Consider the following 21065-nt stretch of genomic DNA (forward strand, 5'->3'; position numbering starts at 1 on the left):
AAAAATGAGCACTGCTGTTAAAAAATGAACACTAGGGAAGTTTCGGTGTTCCCCTTCTTTACAAGAGGAAGCCAATAAAATCCCAATCTAGATTATTAATTTATTTGTTGCCAGAAAGGAGGTATGTTGATCATATTCTCCAGTTTACTATGCTGGAAGAGGAAGTAGGTGGAGGATTTCCCCTGAGCTGGGAATATTCTACTGCCACCAACCAGCACTGCAGAGACATCTCTGCTGCTTTTTCTGTCTGACTCCACTTTTCCTATGTATGAATGGCAAAAATACCTTGGAGTCAGGGAAAGAAGGAGGAAAAGCAGGTCTCAGCCCTGTCTTCCTGTCTGCTATTAATCACTCCAGGTACTGGGCAGCTCCAGATACATGAACTGTTTCTGGCTGACTACAGCTCTCACTCTTCACAGTACCTAGCATTGCTGTCATCTGTAGCTTATGGGAATAGTAAAACAAGAAACTCAAACTCATTCATCAGCTTTACTGATTTCAATAGTCTAAAAGTTGCTTTTTTTTTTTTTAATTTTCATCTTGCATCTATATTTTGAAGGGGTTCTACTAAAGTGTATCTTCTTAGCTGATAACAGCCTTGCTCTTTGTAACCCATCTTCAACATCTGGCGAAGGGGCTATGGGAGAAAAGGGGCCACCTTCAACATCTTGATCAATTTTCTTCATGGCCTTCAGCATCTTTGTCCCATGACTCATTTCTCCAGCAAGCACATTTCTAGTTTTGTTGTGCCATGCAATTCCATTTTCTCAGTTCTCCATCAACCTCCAATGCAGGAAACCTGCATGCAGCTGGTTGCATTGCCTGCTGCTCTCCTCTGGTGTCTCAGCTGCTGCACTTCCTTTCATGTGACAGACTTGGACTTCTTGTTTTAGTCACCTTCCATGTTTGACAATTACAGCAGCAGCCCCAGACTCTGATAATGAAGATCCACAAATGAATGACAGGTGAATGACAGCACTCTTTTGAAAAAACTGGCAGGGACTGATATTTTTACTTTGAAATTTTGTTTCTAATTCCACTGTTTTCCCCAGGTCATGCATCCTGTATTTTGGAGGAGTGCATTGAAAGGCAGCAGATTTACCTCTTTTTGCCCTCCAGTTTCTGCTAAAAATTCTTCCTCCACTGTAAGTCAAGAGGTGGGAGCTACTATGACATGCTGTATGAGGCAGCTTCTAAGGAAAAAAGAACTATTCCTTAAACCCACCTTGTTTTTGACAGATTTCTTACAACAATATAATTAAATCAAGAAACTAGTGGAGAAACATGTTCAGCTTTGGTTTGGTTGATTTTTAATTTTTTTTTAAGTGTTTCATCTTCAATTTACAATCTGAATCTGCAAACTGAGGCATAGGTGAATGTCTGCTTGACTGTGGTGGGTAACCCATGTAACAGTCTGTGACGTATTTACTCTGGTTTATATATACATATATACATATATATATATACATACATGTATATATGTATATATACATATATATACACATAGGCATATGCACACACACATACACACACACACATACACACACACACACACACACACACACACACATAACATATATATATATATATATATATAAATATATATGAACTATTTGTTTAAAAAACCGGACACTTTATGGGGCAACAGTGTCATTGAGTAGTCTCTTCCTTCTCAGTTTAGCAAGAAGCGTTGGGGCGAATAAGAGCAGTTTCATCAGTTATTTCCTTCTTTCCTGTGCGAGCTTTGAAAGGGCTTCTCGAAAACGGGCCAGCACACATATCCCCCCTCATGAGGAGCAGGCCCGCTGCCACCCCGCACAGCCACCCTCTGCCTGCGCCGCCCGCACCTCTCTGGCCTGACCGACCCCCGCGGGGTCGCGGCGGACAGCGGGTCCCTCTCCCGCCCCTCACTGCCAGGAGGGCGCAGGTGGCAGAGCCGCCCCAAGGACACCTCAGGGGGCGGCAGGGCCGGCTGAGCCGGGGGCGGCCTCGTTCTACGGGGCCGATCCCGCCCGTGGTTCCCCGAGCGACCGCCAAGCCCAAGCCGCCGCCGCCACCGCCGCTCCGGGGCGGCGCAGGCCGGGGCGGGGGGAACAAAAGAGCGGCGGAACGGGCGGGCGGCGCTCGGGGAGGCGCCGGGCGGGCCGGCGGGCCGAGCATGGCGTCGCTGCGGGTGCTGGAGCTGTACAGCGGCATCGGGGGCATGCACCAGGCCCTCAGAGGTACCAGCGCGTCCCGCGGGGCTACGTGCTGCCCGCCCCGCCCGGGACACCCCGCCCTCGGGGGCTCCGGCTTCTCCGGGGGGGTGGCAGTGCAGGGTGCCCCTCTGCTCGATAGGGCGGGCGAAGGTGGCTCCTTTTCTCCCATTGCCCCTTCGCCAGCCCGGCGTGTGGCACCAGGAGCACGTTGGGACAGAAATTAGGGATCCCTGCTCCTTGTTGGGCCCAGGCAGCCGCTTCTGGAGAGGCCGTGATTTTGTGTTTGTTGTTCTGTGCTCTGTGTAATACAGAGGCACCCCTGCTGCAGACGGGATGGGGATCGCTGGGATGCCCAGGACGATAACCACATGAGCCAAGGTTTCCCACTGGCATGCACGTGGACTTGGTTTTCATAGGCCATAGTTAGGTGAACAGCTGAGCCATCCTCCAAAATGGGCGAGCCTGACCATCTGAGGCTGGTGTAGCATTTTATAAACATGAACATGAAATGTGGAATTTGAGCTGATATAGAGAGTTCACACCAGCCCATGCTCCCAGGTGAGTTTTTGATCAGGCACAAGGAACCCTGGAGCTCAATTTGCTGAATTGTTGAGGCACGGCCTGGGTGACCTTCAGCAGGTCCTGTAGACTCTGTGAATTGGCTTCCCCAAATTAAAAATTGAGTTTGGGCTATTGATTTCCGTTGTAAAGTACCCTGGACCTTATTACTTTGAAGTCCATGTTTCAACACACATTAGTATAACTTATGATAATCACCATAATAATTTTAACTGTAGCTACAATCCTTGACATCTTTCAGTCTTCAGGAGCATTTGCAGAGAGCATTGTCATAAAAACATCACGTGGAAACTTGCCTTATCTTGCTATTTTTCCAGGGAGCTATGGAATATTAAGAGTATGCTTACAGAGTGAAATCTGTTTAGCATCATTTATTTACTTAAAACACAGAGTTGTCAGAGTGGGATTTTTCCTCCTATCTCTTTTTTGCTTGAATGTGTCTAAGTGCTTTATTTATGAGCATAAATATATAAAATGTATTTTAATGTATTTATTATGTATGTATAAATACACAACAAAATAGATTCCTACATTGTTCATAACTACCTGTTTTGAGGATGTATTTTCCTTATTTCCAGACACATTCTTAGAATATTAAGAGGCAAGTATAGCTTTGTCTGGAACTGCACATTTTTGAGTTTTTGTAGAGTGAAAATAGTGTTTTATGCCTTGTGTATAGTGTACACACTAATGGTAACATTACTTTTCTGGTAGCCAGATTCCTGAAGTGTTGGCAAACTATCCATGTTTGTTGTATTGTAGACAATTTCCAGATTTTCCACTTTCCATAGAAAGTGGACTGGTTCCTGAAAGTTAGCCTCCACCATGGTTCCTTCACTCTTTACTGAATTACCTAGCTGTGTTCTTGCCATAATAATGGATGTCTTGGGGCAGTTCAGCAGTGTGCTGCAATGTTGAGTAAATTATAATGCTAGATGTGATCCTGTGTTTCCACCTGTGAAAACATCACTTGCAACTCAGTAAATACTTAGAAGGGTGGGAATGTTGGGAATGCCTCATTAGATTATCAGAAGACTGTAAACTTTTATCCAAAAGATACCCAGAATTAGTGATGCCCCAGTGGATAGTTACTACAGATATGAAGCCTTGAAATCATGTCACCCAGTGGCGTAGTTTGGAGGCTGAAGGACTTAACTAAACCCGTTGTATTTTTTCCTGAAAAGGTGAATTTACTTCCATGTTTACTGTTTCTGAGCTTGCTGAACACAACTGATTCAGTGTCAGTCTTTGGTGTAATTTCTGTTCTTATGGGTTTGCATTTGACTGAAGAAATTTCAGTAGGTATGAACAGTGAGACTGAGATTTTTCTGTAGTGGTGTCAGCCAAAGCAGATAAAGGGACTGTAAGTAAGGACGTTTAATTTATTGTTTGTTTAAATGACCCTAATTAGTTCAAAATGGTCAGGTACCAATTGAAATTTGCAAAGTGGATAGACACAAAGCTATTTGCATTACAGTTGGTGTAATAGTTTTCAGTCTGGGTGCTTATGTTTCTGGGAGGCATATGGGAGTTCAGCCCATAAGCATCATGTTGTCTCAGGAAATGTCCAAACCATTCACTTCTAGATGCAAATCTTGTTTAAGAGTCTTGTTAAAGTAACAGTCAGGCAATTTGATTAAAAGGTGTCCTACAAAATTTGCACTAAGTATTTAATAACAGGTTATTATATAAAACTGTTTTGATGAATTGGATTTCATTTGGGAGCAGAGATATACTTGGCCATTTGATAATTTCCACTGGCTTTTAAAGTCCTTTGGACATCTGGATTCAGTTTTCTTACACAGTTTATGAAGGAACAAAGTCAAGGGGCATTGAAGTGTTTGCTTTTACATGCAAATAAAAGAGAAAAGAAGTGAATGTTCCTCTGTAAGTACTTTAATAATGTGTTTCTTATATGTTTTTGGCCTATATGTGTACATGAAACCATGCTGTTTGAAAAAGTCTCTGATCCTATCCTCCATTTAGCCAGTGGCAGATTGTTCAGCATCTTCTTTTAAATTGTGTATAGAAATATTAGAAGGGTTGTGGGGTTTTTTTCCATATAAATATGAAGTTTGAAAGAAAGGCCTCTATTGTTCCAGTGTTTCCATAAACCAGATGCACAACAGATGAGGATTATGTATAATAACATGTTATCTTAGTATGGTTTCCAGTGAATCTATAAGCTAAGAAAAATAGGAATATGTAGAAAACAGAGGGAGCATGTGGTATTTCATTGGCCGCATCCTGGGAAAGCCTTTTTCTACAAAAGGGATTCTGCAATTCTTGCAGGCTAGTTCCTGGCCATGTAATGGGTCAATTATGGTTAACTCAGCTGGTCCAACTTTTCTGTGAAATTGCCAGTGTTTCAATTGGCAAATAGGTATTTCTCAGGAAATCTGATGCTGACTTTTGTACCTTGATGCCCTTCTTGGCTGTGATCTTTCAAAAACTTTGTTATAGGATAGCTTGCAGGATGAAGATGGTTGTTGTTGGCAGCTGTCATTAACGTAGAATGCATTTGGTATCAAATAGAATGCAATTGGTTTTGAGATTGTCTTTGCCTACAGTAAAAAATAATTGAATTTTCAATATTGATGGAAGTTTATAGTCTCTTGTGTTTCTCTGTAAAGATTACATAGAAGTGTTGAGTATATAGTTTCATAATTGAATCGCATTCTTTTTGACAATAGAGAGAAGGCTGTTTCTGAACTTAGGTTTCAGTCTAAAGCTGAAAAAGAAAAATCTTGGGGATTGCCTAGCTCTGTGTTGGTACTTCAGCTGTAGATATATCAGCACATGTAGAATTTCTGGTTTTAGGTTTTGAATGCTTTATAATAATATTTTAACACCAAAGACCTTTTGATATCTATATCTTTTGATAAAGATACCATCAAAAGATGGTAAAGTTGAGCTTAGTTAAAGCCAGAAATCAGGGAGTCTCTTCATATTCACACTCTTGTAAGATTGAGACAGCTAGGGGATGAAAGGGCATTTCTTTCTTCTTCCCACTCTGTAACCTGAGCCTTTTGGGATTTATAAAGATTGATATTTAAGTCAAATATGTGTAAATCTATGATACTTTTTGTGTGTGTGAGTGAGTGAGTGAATTTGTTCTTTATAAAGTGCAGAGTTTCTGCAGTGAAAAATAGTGTTTTATTTTTAGAAAATCTATGGCTACATATTCATTTCCTTAGCAACTTTCCATGAAACAAACAACCTGCTTTCCTCCTTCCCAACCAAAACAAACCTAAACTGGCTTGTTAATTTAGGCAGTTTTCCCATGAAAACTGGTTTCCATGTCTCTGCCACAAGCATTTGTAATCTGCCTGGTCCCTGAAAAAAAATCCTCTTGCATGAAACACTAAAGGACATATTCTAAAAAATACCATAAATTTGCAGTGATGAAGTTGGTGATATTTTTCCTCTGCAATTGTTATATTTCAATTTTGCAGAGTAACAACTTTTGTCTCTTGTTCTCTGTTATGCATGTCCATTCACTTTATTTGATTGGCTCTGTGAATTGCACAGCTCAGTAAACTGGTGTGTGTATTTACACTGGGCAGAACTATCCCACCAGGAGAGGCAAAGGAGACAAAACTGGCTTTGACATTCAGCACAATGCAAAACAAAAATATTGCTGGTTTGAGCGAGTTTTTACACCTAAACTCAATTTAATGCTTCTCCAAAATATAGCTCTTTGTAGCACGGGATGGTACCAGTTGTGGCATAGTGTAAGTTTATAAAGTTTCTATGGCTTAACATGATTGAATCCTTTACAAATAGCGCAGTGAAAAGAGTTGCTAAGTGTCCTGCAGGAACCCAGTATCAAGTTTACTGATAGTTGTGTTCACTGTAGCCATGGACAGTTCAGCCTAATCATTTCAGCCAAGAGCTGACACTCAGAAATTAAGTCTTTGCTCTCTGTTTTAAAAGGAAACAGGACTGACAAAACTTGTGACTAATCTTCCCTTTTCCATCTGTTTCCACATACCTGTCAGAAAAGATAATTGTTCTGGCTCCTATTTTCCAATATACTGAAATCCACCAAACTGCCCTTGCTGTAACACAGTGTATTTCATGTGTTCTGTTGACATTGATGACTCTATTGCAAAAGTACAGGAGTGAATATAAACAGATCTATGTTAATTTTAAGGTCTGCAGAAACACATGACAAAGGAATCAATTCTAAAGAGGAAAAGGACAGATATTGTAATGTCAGAAATTTTATTTCTGGCATTTGAAGGTGACATTCTTTGGGTTTACTTTTTCAAATCAGAAGCTAATGCACACATCCTGTCTTTCTTTGTTTCGAATGCATCTCCTTCCAATCCTTACAGCAGTGTCCCTTTCCCTCAAAAATGACAACTCCATACTGAAAGGGATTGTAAGCATTGTATATTCAATAAAGGAGAGAACAGGGACTCAAAGTTTGATTGCTGCCTCTTTAGGCAATTTAAGTAACAGTTAAAGAGTTTCTGCTATCTGGGTCCAAGAGGTTTGAAGCTTTAAGTGTGAAATCAGTACATTACTAATAGGATGATACAAATTTGATTTCACCTGCTTTCAGCCAAGAGAAAATATTGCAATCTAGTCTGCCTAAAAATAAGTCATAACACCTCCCTCAGTAACTTCCTCACCATATCTGTAGCTTCCATTTGAACTATGTCATCTGCTCAGAAATGAAAAGTGTCAGTTCAAAAACTGGTGTTGAGGAATCCTGCAAATCATGTATTCCAGCAGCCAGTTAGTTTCACTTAGGAAATGTGTATTATTTTTTCTTTAGTCTGAATAAAATGATGCTGTTTCCTGCATTGTCATAATTCTCTTAAATATCTGTGTTTTGGAGATTGGATGTACTTATTTAAGGGGGATAAAAAAAATCTCCAGAGCTGTGTCTGTTTCTGTATTGAAGCTTTGCTATGTATTTTGGGGAGTTGATTTAACATCCCACCAAGTCAGCGATTCCTGAGTTGGTTTTGTGCCTTTTGTCAGTGGGGATAGTTAAACACAGTCTTGATTCTGTTTTTCTCAGATTCTGCTTTCAGGCTTTTTTTATGATGCATTCCTTATAGTAATTTTCAGGTAGTAAATGTAATTGCTATAGGAAAGCAGAATATCACAGTTTGACATAAAGTTATTTAACTTTCAGGAGAAGTTCTTTAAAAATGTTGCATTTTCACATTGTTTGAAATTTAGACAAGCTTTTCTTTGTTAGGTTAGATGTGTGAGAGCTGCTTGTCTGCTCGAGCTCCTTCATGCGTTTTCAGGGCATATCCACACAAATATGCTTAATCAGCTTTTAGGGGGAGTCTGTTCTCTAACAGGAATTCCCAAGTGAGCTGCAACTTTTAAATGAAAAGGAGGAGAAGCTTTGAAAAAGTTATCAGGTCTTTGAATTAGGAAGAGGGGATCTCAGGTGGAATACTTCAGAAAAAGTTCCTGTCCTTTTTCCATGCTGGTTTACATCTCTGGTTTAGACTGAACATTGTATTGCAAGGGGATTCTATAGGTTACTATTAGCTGTGTGCTCTCTTCCATATCTCCGGGCTTTTGGGCCTGTCTTTTCTTGTATGTATGCAGGGAGATATTGAATGGATGGCAGTAAAAAAACAAGTGTCTGAATCATGAGTTGTGAGAGAAAGCACACAGCTTGCCTTCCCAATTGCCCTTTTAAAACTATGTATTAATTTAGATAATAATTTGAGGGTCTTGATTTTGTTAATTTTATTTTTCTTCTGCAGTACCTGGAAAACACAGTAAGAGTTAGCTTGTTAGGACAATGTGTTTAAGGAGTGAGTGAGAAAAGTGATCTCTTTAACAGTATTGGAAGTTTGCTCCTGTTACTTAGATGCTGCAGCTTTGTTTTAGGAAGATGGAAGTGTTGGTTCTTGAGCACATTTTTAAATTGAGATATTCATCCAGCTTTATTTTCACGCTAGGTGTCAGTGTTAACTTACCTGTTCTGTAATCTCAGGTGTAGTCACGCTATTGTCCTTGTGGATACACCTGTATTTAGTTCTCAGTTACAACTTTTGGTCAAAAGGTCAAGACAGTAATGGCAAACAATGATTTGTATGCTGACCCTTAATGGTCTGTAAGTATTTATCTTGTGAAAAACCTTATCTTTTTGCCCTTGATTGCATCAAGTAAACCTGGAACAACCAGCTTGGGCCTTGTTAAAATGTCTGCTACAATCTTTTCAATACCCAGATTTCTCTTTCATCTTAGTTTTGACTAAGACAGCCTTGAAAACCCAAAAGATAGTAGATGGATGGTAACTGCATTATTCAAAATTAAATCCACTGGGATCATCCCAGTTGGGCTTTCATCCTCTCAAACTGTAAATAATTAGCTGACTAGCAGTAATTCATGCAGTATCTCATAAGGTCATTTGTTAATGTGTTACTTGAGTATATTGTGAGATTATTCAAAGGCATGTGGCTATTTGCCTTGTTTCTTTTGGTTTAGAAAAGTTTTTTTAAAGTTGCCTGTGTTTCATCTGAGGCTTTGTAATGCTGACCATAATGTAAATATCCTGATGGTTGATATTGATCTTGGGTATCAGGAGGTAGGGTCAGTTCTCTCCCTGCAGCTGTGACAGTGACCACAGCCTGTTGTCTTGGATAAAAAGCCTCAGTGAAGGTATTGTGTTTAGTAATAATAAATAGTGTGACATGATGAGCAATGGCGTAAACACTGCTCTTTTTATCTCTTTAGCTTCTGTAGAACCTATTACTCTCTTACTTTATAAATTAGCAGTTGTTTATTTATATTCTTTTTAGTGTATTTTTATTTCAGGGTTTTAGCTGTGAGTTTGTTACACTGTCCTCTCTTCAATAACACCTCTGTCCAAGAGAGGAGAAGCTGCCAAGTTTGGTATTTTCGGACCTTTAACTCAAAGGAGGCAGCTGTTGAGTTTGAGGCCTAAGGCTTTACTGAAATGTAAGCATAAATGTTTTTCAGACAGCTTAAATTTTTATTGGAAGAGTAGACATATATCAAATATATTTGTGCTATTTTTTCATAATGAGAAGTAGTACACCTCTAAAATAACACACTTATTTCTTGTAACTTGTCAGAGGATAAGGCAGTGGCAGTGGGGCTTGGCAGGATTGACTTAGGATTCCTGTAGCCAGGAACTTGCTGCCACAGTGACCTGCACAGAGGTGGAAATGTTGTAGAGGTGCACCCTATTTGGAATTTTTTAATCTACTTTAATTATCTACTTTTTTATCTACTTTAGCTTCCATTTTTGGATATGTAAAGAAGGGAAGTATTGCCCATATGATTAGAAAAACAGTATGTTTTTATACAAAGTTTCAAAGACAACACAGCAGAATTTGATTGTGTAATTTGCCTTTTGTTTTTTAGCGATGCTGTAACACAGCTGAGCAAATATATTTTTCTAAGAGTAGTAAAGAGAAGCTAGAGTTTTGAAATTATTTTTTTTAATTTTAGAAAGCTGCACATATGCAGAAGTTGTAGCTGCTGTTGATGTGAATACTCTTGCCAATGATGTTTATAAGCACAACTTTCCCAGCACACCGTTATGGGCAAAGACTATTGAGGTGAGTAATTAAGGTGTTTTTTACTGTAGTCTGGCATTTTTAAGATGTGAGTTGCTTTCACTGTCTTTATTAGTAACAAGAGAAACAGAAATATTTATGTTATTATGAATAAAGCAGTTTTACAATAACTATGATTGCTTGTGCTGTTTGGTTGTTGAAGTAAACGGGATTTCATACTGCAGGCTTTTCTAGAAAGTCTTGCCTACTGCATGAAGAAAGGTTATATAAATGTCAAGAGGAATGCTTACCATCAATAAAGGAATGTCAAAAATCATATTTTTAGATTAAAAAATATTTTCATGTACTTCGAAAAAATTTAATTAAATTACTTGGGGGCATGCCTTTGTTTTGAAGTTATAGTTGGGCTCAGAGAAACACAACAAAATATATTGAACTGAACACTCTTGAATCTTTTTTAATGGGCTCAGTAGATGAAATGTTTTAGGAATTCTGTCACTTGCCAAATTATTTGAAAAATAACTAAGTAAAATTGGATTAAAGTTGTCTGTTTTAATAGATGAGAGGCAAGCTAGGCATGGAGTTTTGCTTGGATTGAGTTAGAAATTACTGTATACTTCTTAATCTTCTTTTACAGTTTTACAACATGACAGTAAAAGATACTGTGTCTGTTTTAAGACAGCAGCTTAAGTAAGAGTTAATTAGGTGGCTAAAGGTTAAATGCTTATTCAGCACTCAGTAATAACTGGCTAAGTGATAGTTTTGTAATGGAAAAAGAAGATTAATCTTTGCCTGTATCATTTTATAGGAGACAAGAGCAGATTATTAGTCGGTGACACCTTTTTCAAATATAATGGAAAAAACCAGCAGCTTTTGTCTAGTTTTCTGAGGGTAGCTACATTACATTTGCTGTATAGGTATCCCTCAAAATATGTAAGGAGTGATTTCTTTGTCCAAGTCATAGTTACTTGATCATTGTCCTTCTTTACTCCTGGCCCCTTAATGTGTTGATCTTCTAGTGTTGGTGAAAACTTAGTTTAGATGAATTTCTACCTGTGTAATTAATTCCTACCACAGACCTAATTCTTTCTTTTCTAAGCAGGATTGTCTTTGTAGAGAGTTTCAGCCATACAATATCTTTGACTAATTTGTATAGGGGAAAAACTATGAAATAAACTTTTTAAGGTGCATTGCCAATGAGCCCCTAAGAACTAAACCCCATAGTTTGGATCCATAAAAATTATCATATTTACACTTGAGCTACTTTTCTTCTCGGATGTTTTTACACATATTTTGAGTATGTGAACACTGGTTTTGATGCACTAAGACTTCATATCTGAGTAATGATACTTTATTTTCAGGAGAAATAACAGGTGAGTATCTACTGAAAGAACCACTGCACACCTCAAAGAATGAGCAGATAAAAACCTCAAGATTATGTATAGATGCTAACCTTATTAGTGTTTTGTTTCATATGAAGCAGTGAATGCATATTTACGTTTTATGGTTTGCCAAGGTAGAAAAGATTTTGAAATTACTAGGTCAAATGAGAGATTAGGTAGTTTTTTGCTAAATGAAACATACTGGAAGTAAGAGGGCTAGTTTGATCTGAGAGATGGCTTGGGAATTTCATACAATTCACAGCACTCAACATTCTTCTATTTTTTTCTGTTTTCAGGGCATAACACTGAAAGAATTTGACAGATTATCTTTTGATATGATTTTGATGAGTCCTCCCTGTCAGCCTTTTACAAGGTAGGTACAGCACACTTGGGAAAAAAAAATGCAGTTATTGCTGTATATGGCACTTTTATACTCTATGTGGTCAAAGGAGAAATGTTATCAAGACATAGTGACACTGTGTGGGTGATCTGTGTATCTTTCTCTTCCTAAGCAAATGTTTTGTAGCTCTGTTCACCATGGTGTTTACTGAAGTGAAAGAAAAGCAGCAATTTGCATCTTAATTGTTGATCACATTTCTTGCATATGTATATATTAATTCAGTTTAAGTTTATTAAGCTTCTTACAGCACCAATTTTGTGAACTGTATTATTCCTCTACTAGTGAAATTTAGTGTTTGGGAGTCCTGCCTTTCCTTTTAGATTTCAATCTAATATTTTCCTGGGGCATGTCCAGAAGGAGGATTGGAATTTCTCAGTTCTGCCTGAGACTTAAGAGTATAATCTGATTTTATTTGTACTTTGAAAATTGCACATGCACACAGACAGCTTATTCTGAAGAATATTTCTATTTTAGCCAAGACCAGAAGGATAATGGCTTTGAAATGATTTTGTGGATGATAAAGAGAAATATCTTGCTGATTAAGGACTGAATTTACTGACATGTTATTTGTAAGATTAATTTGTAATTCATCTCATTTGACAGCAGTGACCAGTGGGATAAGATTCTAGTAACTGCACTCATGCAAAGTAGTAGCTTCATGAAAAAAGTCTGTTGATGGTGATAATAATGATTGTGTAAGAAAGTATATCTCGCTAAATGTTCTAAGACTGAGAAGAAAGTGGTGCTGATCTGTACAAATGAATAAGTGCAAACCTATGATGTATATAGGAAACATTTCAGATTTTTTTTTCTTTATAATATGATGAAAAGAAAAATCTGTGTATGACTGATTAATTTAGATACATGTTAAAGCTCTTCTACAAAGCTTTTATTCTTTTTTTATGAGCTAATACAAGTATAAGCTAGGGAAACACAGGCCTGGAATCATTATCATTTTTGTAACCTACATAATCTTTCCAGTTTAGTGTTACAAAATTGATTCCAAAGTTATTCATGTGGGGCTCCATCCTGCTAAATGGTGAACAATGAGGCTTTAATTCATAGAAATAATTTAATATATTCAGTGCAAAGTAGCAGGGTATTCCCAGAAACCCAGTGGGGGTTTTTTGTTCATTCAGAGCCAAGTATGTTCAAAGGCTTTGCTGGACAAGACTAGAATGCTAAAGCCTTTGCAGACTGGGGAGTGGATTTCATTACTTAATGCTTCAATTTTAACTTTGCAGTGAGCTGATGGATTCCAGGGGCAGACTTTCATTCCTTAGAGCATCTCTCAGGACACTGCCTCTGTGAGCACGTCCTCCTGTCTGGATGTGATGCCTTTACAGAATTCTCTTTCAAAACTTAAAGCAAAGTGTCGGCATTCAGTAGAAAAATGTAACTCAAATGTCAGCATGCTCTGAGTAATACACCAGTGTTTCTTTATTCTTTTTTAGAATTGGCCTGCAAGGTGATGTGTCTGATCCACGGACCAAGAGCTTTCTCTATATCCTTGATATTCTCCCAAGGTATAAATGAACTTCTACCTCCATGGTAAAGCCCCTTTTGTAAATAGGCTTTGTTGTAACTAGGTCTTCTCTATTTCCATGAGACAAGATATCTGTAATGTTTTAGAGGGATACTGTTGGTGTTGTGTTGTATTCTGTATTTCTTTTCACATGATCATATGTAACTTACATATACTTGTATTTACTAATGCTGTGATCACTTCATTGGTGCTGTATATGCTTTCATTGTCTGGTTTCCTTTTCATTGCATGTCTGTTTAAACTGTGCCTACACAATAAATGAAAAGAAAGAGTTCTTTTCAGTTCAACATCACATTTGTATTGATTTCACATAGAAACAGGAGTAAGTAATATAGTAGTTTGTCTATTGGTCTCATGGAAACATGAAAGGTTTTTAAAATATTGGGTTACAAAAGCTTAGATTCAACATATAGTCATCTTTTGAAGAGGTACCATTTGAAAATTGGTTTAAGTGTGCTATTGACTGTACAATGCAATGCATCTTGCAGCCATTTCTTTCTTAAAGTCTCTGTTCTTTTTGGTGCTGCCTCTAGATATCTTGGGGCAGATTGTGTATTTTTGGTTTGTAGTACAATCTCTTGTTTGGAGTAGTAGTACTAAAGAATTTGAATAGCACTGCATTGTCTGGACAGTGTCCTTGAATTCATCTGTCATTTTTTGCCTGGTCAGATCCCAGTTCCTAATAAAACAGCCATAATTATTTGTTTTATTGGCAGTCTTGCTTCACCCGGAGACTAGGACAGTTGTTACCTATATATTCTTCCATTAGTTCATCTTGCTATCAGGGTTGGAGAAGGACAGATGAATGTTTGGTGTCTCTTTTACTCTTCTTTTTTTTTTTTTTATGAATGCTTTCAACCCAGAAGGAAGCCAGTTCCAAAAAGCCTTTCTTTCAAACTGCTGTTAGCACTGGGAGAAAAGAGTGTTAATCCTTGTTCTGGAAACTTTATGCAGCCAACAACATTGAATGGAACTGTTTCTTTGCCCTTGTCATGAGCAGAGAGAGAGCGATGACACCGAAGGGCTGAGTGGCTTGGCAGGGCCATACTACATAAGAAATCTGTGGCAGACAACACAGAACAAAACACAGATTCTGTAGCCCAGTAAGTTAGACAATTCCTAGGTAAAAAAGAATGGGTATTACTACTCCCCTGCTTCTGTCAGAGACACAAAATTAGGGAGAAAATATGGGTTGTTTAGAAGTTGCAAAGGATGTCTTTTGTGGTACAAGAAATGTAACACAGGTTTCAAACTGATCTGTTAAAATGAAAATGAAACTAGGCAAATACTGAGTAAGTTAATAATTTGTCAGAATAACAGTATCTTCCATATCCTTAAAGGCATCGTGACCTGGGGATTCCTTTCCATTAAACTGAAATATGGTTAAGAGGCTGGCTGCTTTGGGACATAATAGTGCATTAATATGGAAATACTGCTTCCCAATTGGTGTGGACATAGCTGGATAAACAGCAGGTTTTCCTTCTCAAAACCAAAGCTTTAGACACTCCAGGACCTATATTTTTATCATGACGATGCAAAGGACCTGGGCTTGGCTGTCTCACTTTTATCTCAACACCCCAGGAGACACTGCTAATGTCCCTTATCTCCCTGGGGAGGGTTCTTGAAACAGCACCTACTCTAAGTAGTCACTAGAAGGTTCAACATGATGGCTTCTGTAGAGTTTCTCAATTCCGGTGGATTTGTGTTTTGCTAAGATAGCACCTATGTGTTTTTTTTATATGATACATTTCTGAGACATTGAGTGTAGAGTACTTCAGCCTCAAAAAAGGAAATTCTTAATGTAGAAATTATCCCTTTACATTCTAAATTGCTATGGCACGCATGCAGTTTATGAAAAGTGTAAAATAATTTCTCATACCTTAGATGTACTTACCTTTGTTCAGTCTTTTAGAATGAAATATTGATGAAATGAGACTCAGAGGTAGCCTGGGATGGCAAGTATTAGAAATGGAAAGGACAATTTCAAGATCAGGAAAGACATGGGGAATCCTTGGAGCACCCAGCCAGCAAAGTCCAACCCAAATGGTCCAGATACTATTTGTTTATTGTGTCCAAGCCATAACCTGGCAAAATCCAATGCTAAAACATCAAAGTGCTGCTTTTACAGAAACATTTTTAATGTTAATACCTATCAAATACTTAACACTTCCTTTTTGTACAGTGATTACTTGCCTTGTGATCTGTCCATCCCCTATGAGTGCTTGCATTTCAGGCTGTGTTCTGGATTCATTGATGAAAAAGAAGTTTCATAGTAGTCAATGATGGAGAGTGTGGGTAGACATATCAGCAGATATATTCTCCATTCCTCTGCAAGGCTGATGCTGCTTTTGTCAGTTTAGTATTAGTTTTTCACTATTATCTTTAGTATTGTTAAGTTTGGCATAGTTTCTTGTGAGATGCATTGGTTCTTTTACTTCATATGATGTTTTTAATTGGTGGTAATTAAAAATGTGCTGAAACAAATTCTGCTGTGATTTGTTCCAATGGAAGTCCAAAGTCACTAACTTCAATAAGCATGAAGCTGCTGTCTGGGGGCATTAATATTCTACTTCTGTGTGTTCTGAGATCCCAGTGTGTGACAGACATTGTGTGTCTACATTAGCCGTATTAGAGAATTAATCAGTGCTACAGAATGTTCCCAGAGACTTGAATCTGAATCATCTATGCTTCTAAATTGCTGGAAGAGTCCCTGGCACAGTTTGGGCATGCTCATTTCTCCAGAGATTTAATATGCTGTTTTTGGAATGTGCCTATTTACAGACCTTTGCACTGATCCTGCTAAAGCTGAGACACCTCCTCCCCCCATCAAAAGGAAAAAGTCAAGTTTAGAAAATAGAGAATATCTGAAGTTTGAACTCTAAATATGTTGTGTTTCTTAAATCAGTTAAATAAATACTGGTTCTGATGTGTTATCATTAAGGTTTATGTGACATTTTGACATTGATTTCAGGTACAAGCACTTGAAAACAGCATTTTTATGGCTAAGTAGCAATTGGTTTTCCCCCAACAATTATATTTCCTATTATACACTGAATCTGTTTAATAAAATTACTGTGTTTTAGGAAATGAAGAGTGACAAACATTTTCAAAAGTACATGCATGGAGTACAAGAGGGTACAGCTGTTCATCCCCCATAGGTGGGGTTTGTGGTTTTTACCAGCAGTCCACATTTTTTAATTCAGTTGATTTTTTAAGGATGCTGAACTTTAACAGCTAGCATGATGTGGAAATACTTTGATCTTTCTGCTAGCTAACCAGATCTGTGGATGAATATAATGTACTTTATGTCTTGTTACACTGATTTGCTTTTTTTTTTTCCTTGTAGGCTTCAGAAGCTTCCAAAATACCTACTTTTAGAAAATGTTAAAGGATTTGAATCCTCTTCTGCAAGGTAAACTGTAATTTATATATGCAGTTTTTAGTTTGCAAAAAGGATTTATTCTTTAGAAGGAGGACGGATTTATTTTTTAGAAGGGATTTTTATTTCCTAGAATTGGAGTTAACAAAATAGCTTGAGATGGGACAGGAATTAAAATCTTAGGTTGTGAAAAAAACTTGATAGATAACTGGTTATGTCTCTAAGTAGATAAAATACAACAGTATTTTATTTTTAATTTTATTTGATGAGTATTTGATTTGATTTTATTTGATGATCATGTTTGCTTTAGAAAAGATCAGAATTACTTTTCAAAGAAAACTAATAATAGGGGTAATAACTAATAATAAGGGGTTCATTCATGGCAGGATCCCATGGTATCTTGTGTTATGGTCACAGAATAGTCCAGGGGCTTTCTTGAGTGCCTTTGTTGATAGTAGATTATCCCTGGTTCAGGGCTGCCATCGAATGGTCCAGAGATGCAGTAAGAAGGTCGTATTTGGTTGTGGTATGAAATGTGAAAGAGGAAAGGTGTCACTGCAATTATCTAATGACAGGAGCACTCTCTCTTGTGATCAAAGCAAGAGGGAGTTGCTATCCTCCTCCTCAGTTCTCACTGGATCTCTCTGTGTGCTCCTTTAAGCACCAGCTGCCACCCTGCATATCATGCTCCTAATCAATATGGCAGGCAGCTGGGAGACATGCTCAGCTCTCTCACTGGTCTTCTCTTGTAGCCCCTGGGATTCCGTAGGCTGTGCCTTGCTGGCCAGGGCTTGGGACAAGCTGTACTTCAGAAAACACCCCAGTTAGGACATTTGTTTTCTCTTACGACACCTGAGATGCAGTCTGACATACAATGCTGGGTACAGGTCACAGCTCCTGCCTTTTGTATAGTTCTAGCCTAGCTCAGTCTGCGTGGAATACAGAAGAAAAGTATTTTTAAGATTATTTCCCTTACAGTCTCTTTCCATTGTTTATAAAGCACAGTCCCACCTCACTTTTATAATCAAAGCCACTGATTTTTGTCATCCCTCGATTTAGCCTCTTTGTTAGGCTTAGCCGGTGCTGGGTATGTGAGCAGAAGGAAGTAGTGAGCTATTTGTAGTGGTTTTAATCTCCTGTTTTATGATTCCCAATAAAGAGAGTATCTTGCCCTCTAATTAGTTTCCCTGTTGACACACCACAATTACTTTCCTAGAGATGGGATGTTTTTTGAAGAGGCATTTGCACTGTAGTAAGAGTGAGGTGCATTTGAATGTATAATAGTCTCTAACACTGAACTTCGTATGTTGTCTCTCAAATTCAGTAATGGATGACAGATCAATAATTTGCTGTCCAATTATTTCAATGAATGTTTTGGGAAATATGATGTTGAATTTAATTTATGTTTATTTAGGATTAAAGAAGGGGCTAAAGACTATGTGAAGGGAGTAATTGCTTTTTGATTCCTTTCAGAAATGAACTTTTGCAAACACTAGCAACATGTGGATTTAAATATCAGGAATTTCTCTTGTCTCCAACATGTGTGAGTACTAAAATTGCTCTAATATTGTTTAATCGTTAAAAGTGCACTGAGTCCAAGAACATTTGAAAATTCTGTTCTGTATTAGAAAAGATTGTCATGCCCGAAGCTGAAGATACACTTGAATGAGAAAACCAACTGACATGACTTCTGATTTCTCATACTGATATAATTGTATTGCTGTTTGTGTTCAGATCCTAGTCCCATATTGCTTTGCTGCCATTTGATATTTTTAAGAAGGCATGAATTTCCACTGTAACCAGGAAGGTGGTTTTCCCTGCAGGAGCCCCATTGCTTCAGAAGTGCTGTGCCTCTGGATTTCCCAGCACAGAAAATGTGACTGTTTCTTGTGGGAGAAGGAGCTTTGTTTCCGTGTTACCCTGGCAACTGAAAAAAGTTTGAGAGAGATTTCAGATTGTGCAACACTAACTGGAATCAGTGAAGTACCATAAATATTTGAGAAAAGCTACTAGAATGTAGCTTGAAAACCAATTGTGGTGGATTTATTTAATTGTTAGGTGTCTATAATTCCTTGTTTAAAAAGGCAAAAGAGACTTTTTTGCTTTTAACAGAAAACAGATAGTACCTGTCCCAAGAAATCGTGAGGCATGTAAATTTTTCTTCTTGCATCACATAAAATTTTGTTTACATTCATATTCATTTACAGAGAAGGTCAAAACTATGAGATACAGAGAATAATTGCTCACTTGGATCTTTGGAAGTGCCTAGGTATGGAAGTTACGAGTGTGTAGGTATTGTCAACTAATACATAGGGAATAGCCTGGAAAAAAGGAGGCTTCAGAGTGACCTAATTGCAGCCTTCCAGTACCTGATGGGAGACTACAAGAAAGACAGAGAGGGACTTTTTACAAGAGTCTGCAGTGACAGGACAAGTGGGAATGGATTTAAACTTAGGGGTAGTATTAGAGTAGAATCAGGAGGAAGTTCTTTGTGATGAGGATGGTGCGGCACTGAAGGTTGTGCAGAGAAGCTGTGGATGCCCCATCCCTGGAAGTGTTCAAGGCTAGGTTGGATGAGGCTCTGAGCAACCTGGTCTAGTGGAAGGTGTCCTTGCCCACAGCAGGGGGCTTGGAGCTAGATGACCTTTGAGGTTCCTTCCAACACAAACCATTTTATGAATCTTTGATTCCGTAAATACTGATATCTCTGAAGTCATAAAATTTATTAGTGTGTCATAGTTCTGTTACTGCATGTAATGGCAGACAACTTGTATGATGCTATAGACCACTTTTTCTCTACTATCACATGGACTAAAGACTTCTGAATTTTGATTACAGCTTGGCATTCCCAATTCTAGGCTGCGGTATTTTCTAATTGCAAAGCTTCACCAAGAACCATTTTCCTTTCAAGCTCCTGGTCAAGTGAGTCTATGCATATTACTTGAATTTGCTTCATTTCATGAAGATTGAGGGTTAAATTTTCAGTTTAGTGGTGTATGTTGATAAATGGAGAAGAATGAGTGATTCCAACAGAAAAGTTAAATTCTGTCTTCTTTTTTGAGCCTGGATATTGAGCTTTGTAAGGACGGATGTGAATGTCTGTGGCTTAGATGGCTTTACATAGTTGGGAGATGTGTTTTCTAGCCTGATAGTAGGCTAGAAAATATGTCATACTGCTATATTTGTTACACACTTGGAAAGGACTTTTTGCAAAGGCAATTATTTGAAGCTATTCTGACATCATTGCCAATAGGTCAACTAATCTTGATGCTACTACTTTTGAAGTCTTCATGAAAATAACATTTAAATGGTATTGTGAGCATCTCAGAAGGAATTCTTACTCTCTGTATGGTTGTTTAGTCTTACTCTCCGTCAACTTGTTTATTAAATACAGTTCTTTAATTTTGTCATAATTTCCTCTTAGATATTGACAAGATTCCCAGATCAGGATCCAGAAGATTTACTTAAGGAAAAAGTTGCTGACAAAGTGGGTGAAACCAGTTCTTTGTCCTCTGAGGAGAAGAATGTGGATCCAAACATTGGTCCAGATTGCAGCAGCAAGAAGAGTTTACCAAAAGGGGCCTTTCTGTTTAAGCTTGAAACAGTAGAAGAGATGGAAAGAAAACATAATCAGGATAATGATTCCTCTATTCAAATGCTACAAGACTTCTTGGAAGAGGAAAATGAAGAAATGAGTCAATATTTCTTACCACCAAAGTCCTTACTGCGCTATGCTCTCTTGTTAGACATTGTTAAACCCACCTGCCGGAGATCCACGTGCTTTACAAAAGGGTAAGGTGCCAAGAAAATATCTTGCTAAATCCTGTCCTGAAATTTTAAGTGTATTTTCTTGCTTGTGTCCTGTAAAATCACAGAGAGGTGTTTTATCCAAAAATCCTAGGCCTTTGAAAGAAATCTCCTTATATAGTGTGCTTGCTGGTGCAGTGGAATGCCTGCATGAGAATCTGTCTGGCAGAACATCATGTGCCCACTCCAAAAAGGCATTCACAAAAGACAGTTGCCATTTGTTGTTGACCTTCATAGAAGCTTAA

The 21065-nt window shown here is 38.1% G+C and overlaps 1 protein-coding gene across 2 annotated transcripts in view; it reads left to right on the forward strand.

The window, feature by feature from the left end:
• The first annotated feature begins 2127 nt into the window (after window positions 1-2127).
• Window positions 2128-21065, forward strand: part of TRDMT1 (tRNA aspartic acid methyltransferase 1) — a 28282-nt gene continuing 9344 nt past the window's right edge. Inside the window, exons 1-8 of one of the 2 annotated variants that reach the window (XM_066552742.1) lie at window positions 2128-2222; window positions 10239-10348; window positions 11985-12061; window positions 13543-13614; window positions 16981-17046; window positions 18487-18556; window positions 19852-19935; window positions 20438-20805. In XM_066552742.1, coding sequence (XP_066408839.1) covers window positions 2159-2222; window positions 10239-10348; window positions 11985-12061; window positions 13543-13614; window positions 16981-17046; window positions 18487-18556; window positions 19852-19935; window positions 20438-20805 — 911 coding nt within the window. In that variant the 5' untranslated portion in view covers window positions 2128-2158. Of the gene's footprint in view, window positions 2223-9618; window positions 9723-10238; window positions 10349-11984; window positions 12062-13542; window positions 13615-16980; window positions 17047-18486; window positions 18557-19851; window positions 19936-20437; window positions 20806-21065 lie in introns of those variants that run through there. The other variant, XM_066552751.1, reaches the window with a different exon arrangement.

This window comes from Molothrus aeneus, chromosome 1 (genome assembly GCF_037042795.1).
Source record: "Molothrus aeneus isolate 106 chromosome 1, BPBGC_Maene_1.0, whole genome shotgun sequence".
In the NCBI taxonomy this organism is placed as follows: Eukaryota; Metazoa; Chordata; class Aves; order Passeriformes; family Icteridae; genus Molothrus; species Molothrus aeneus.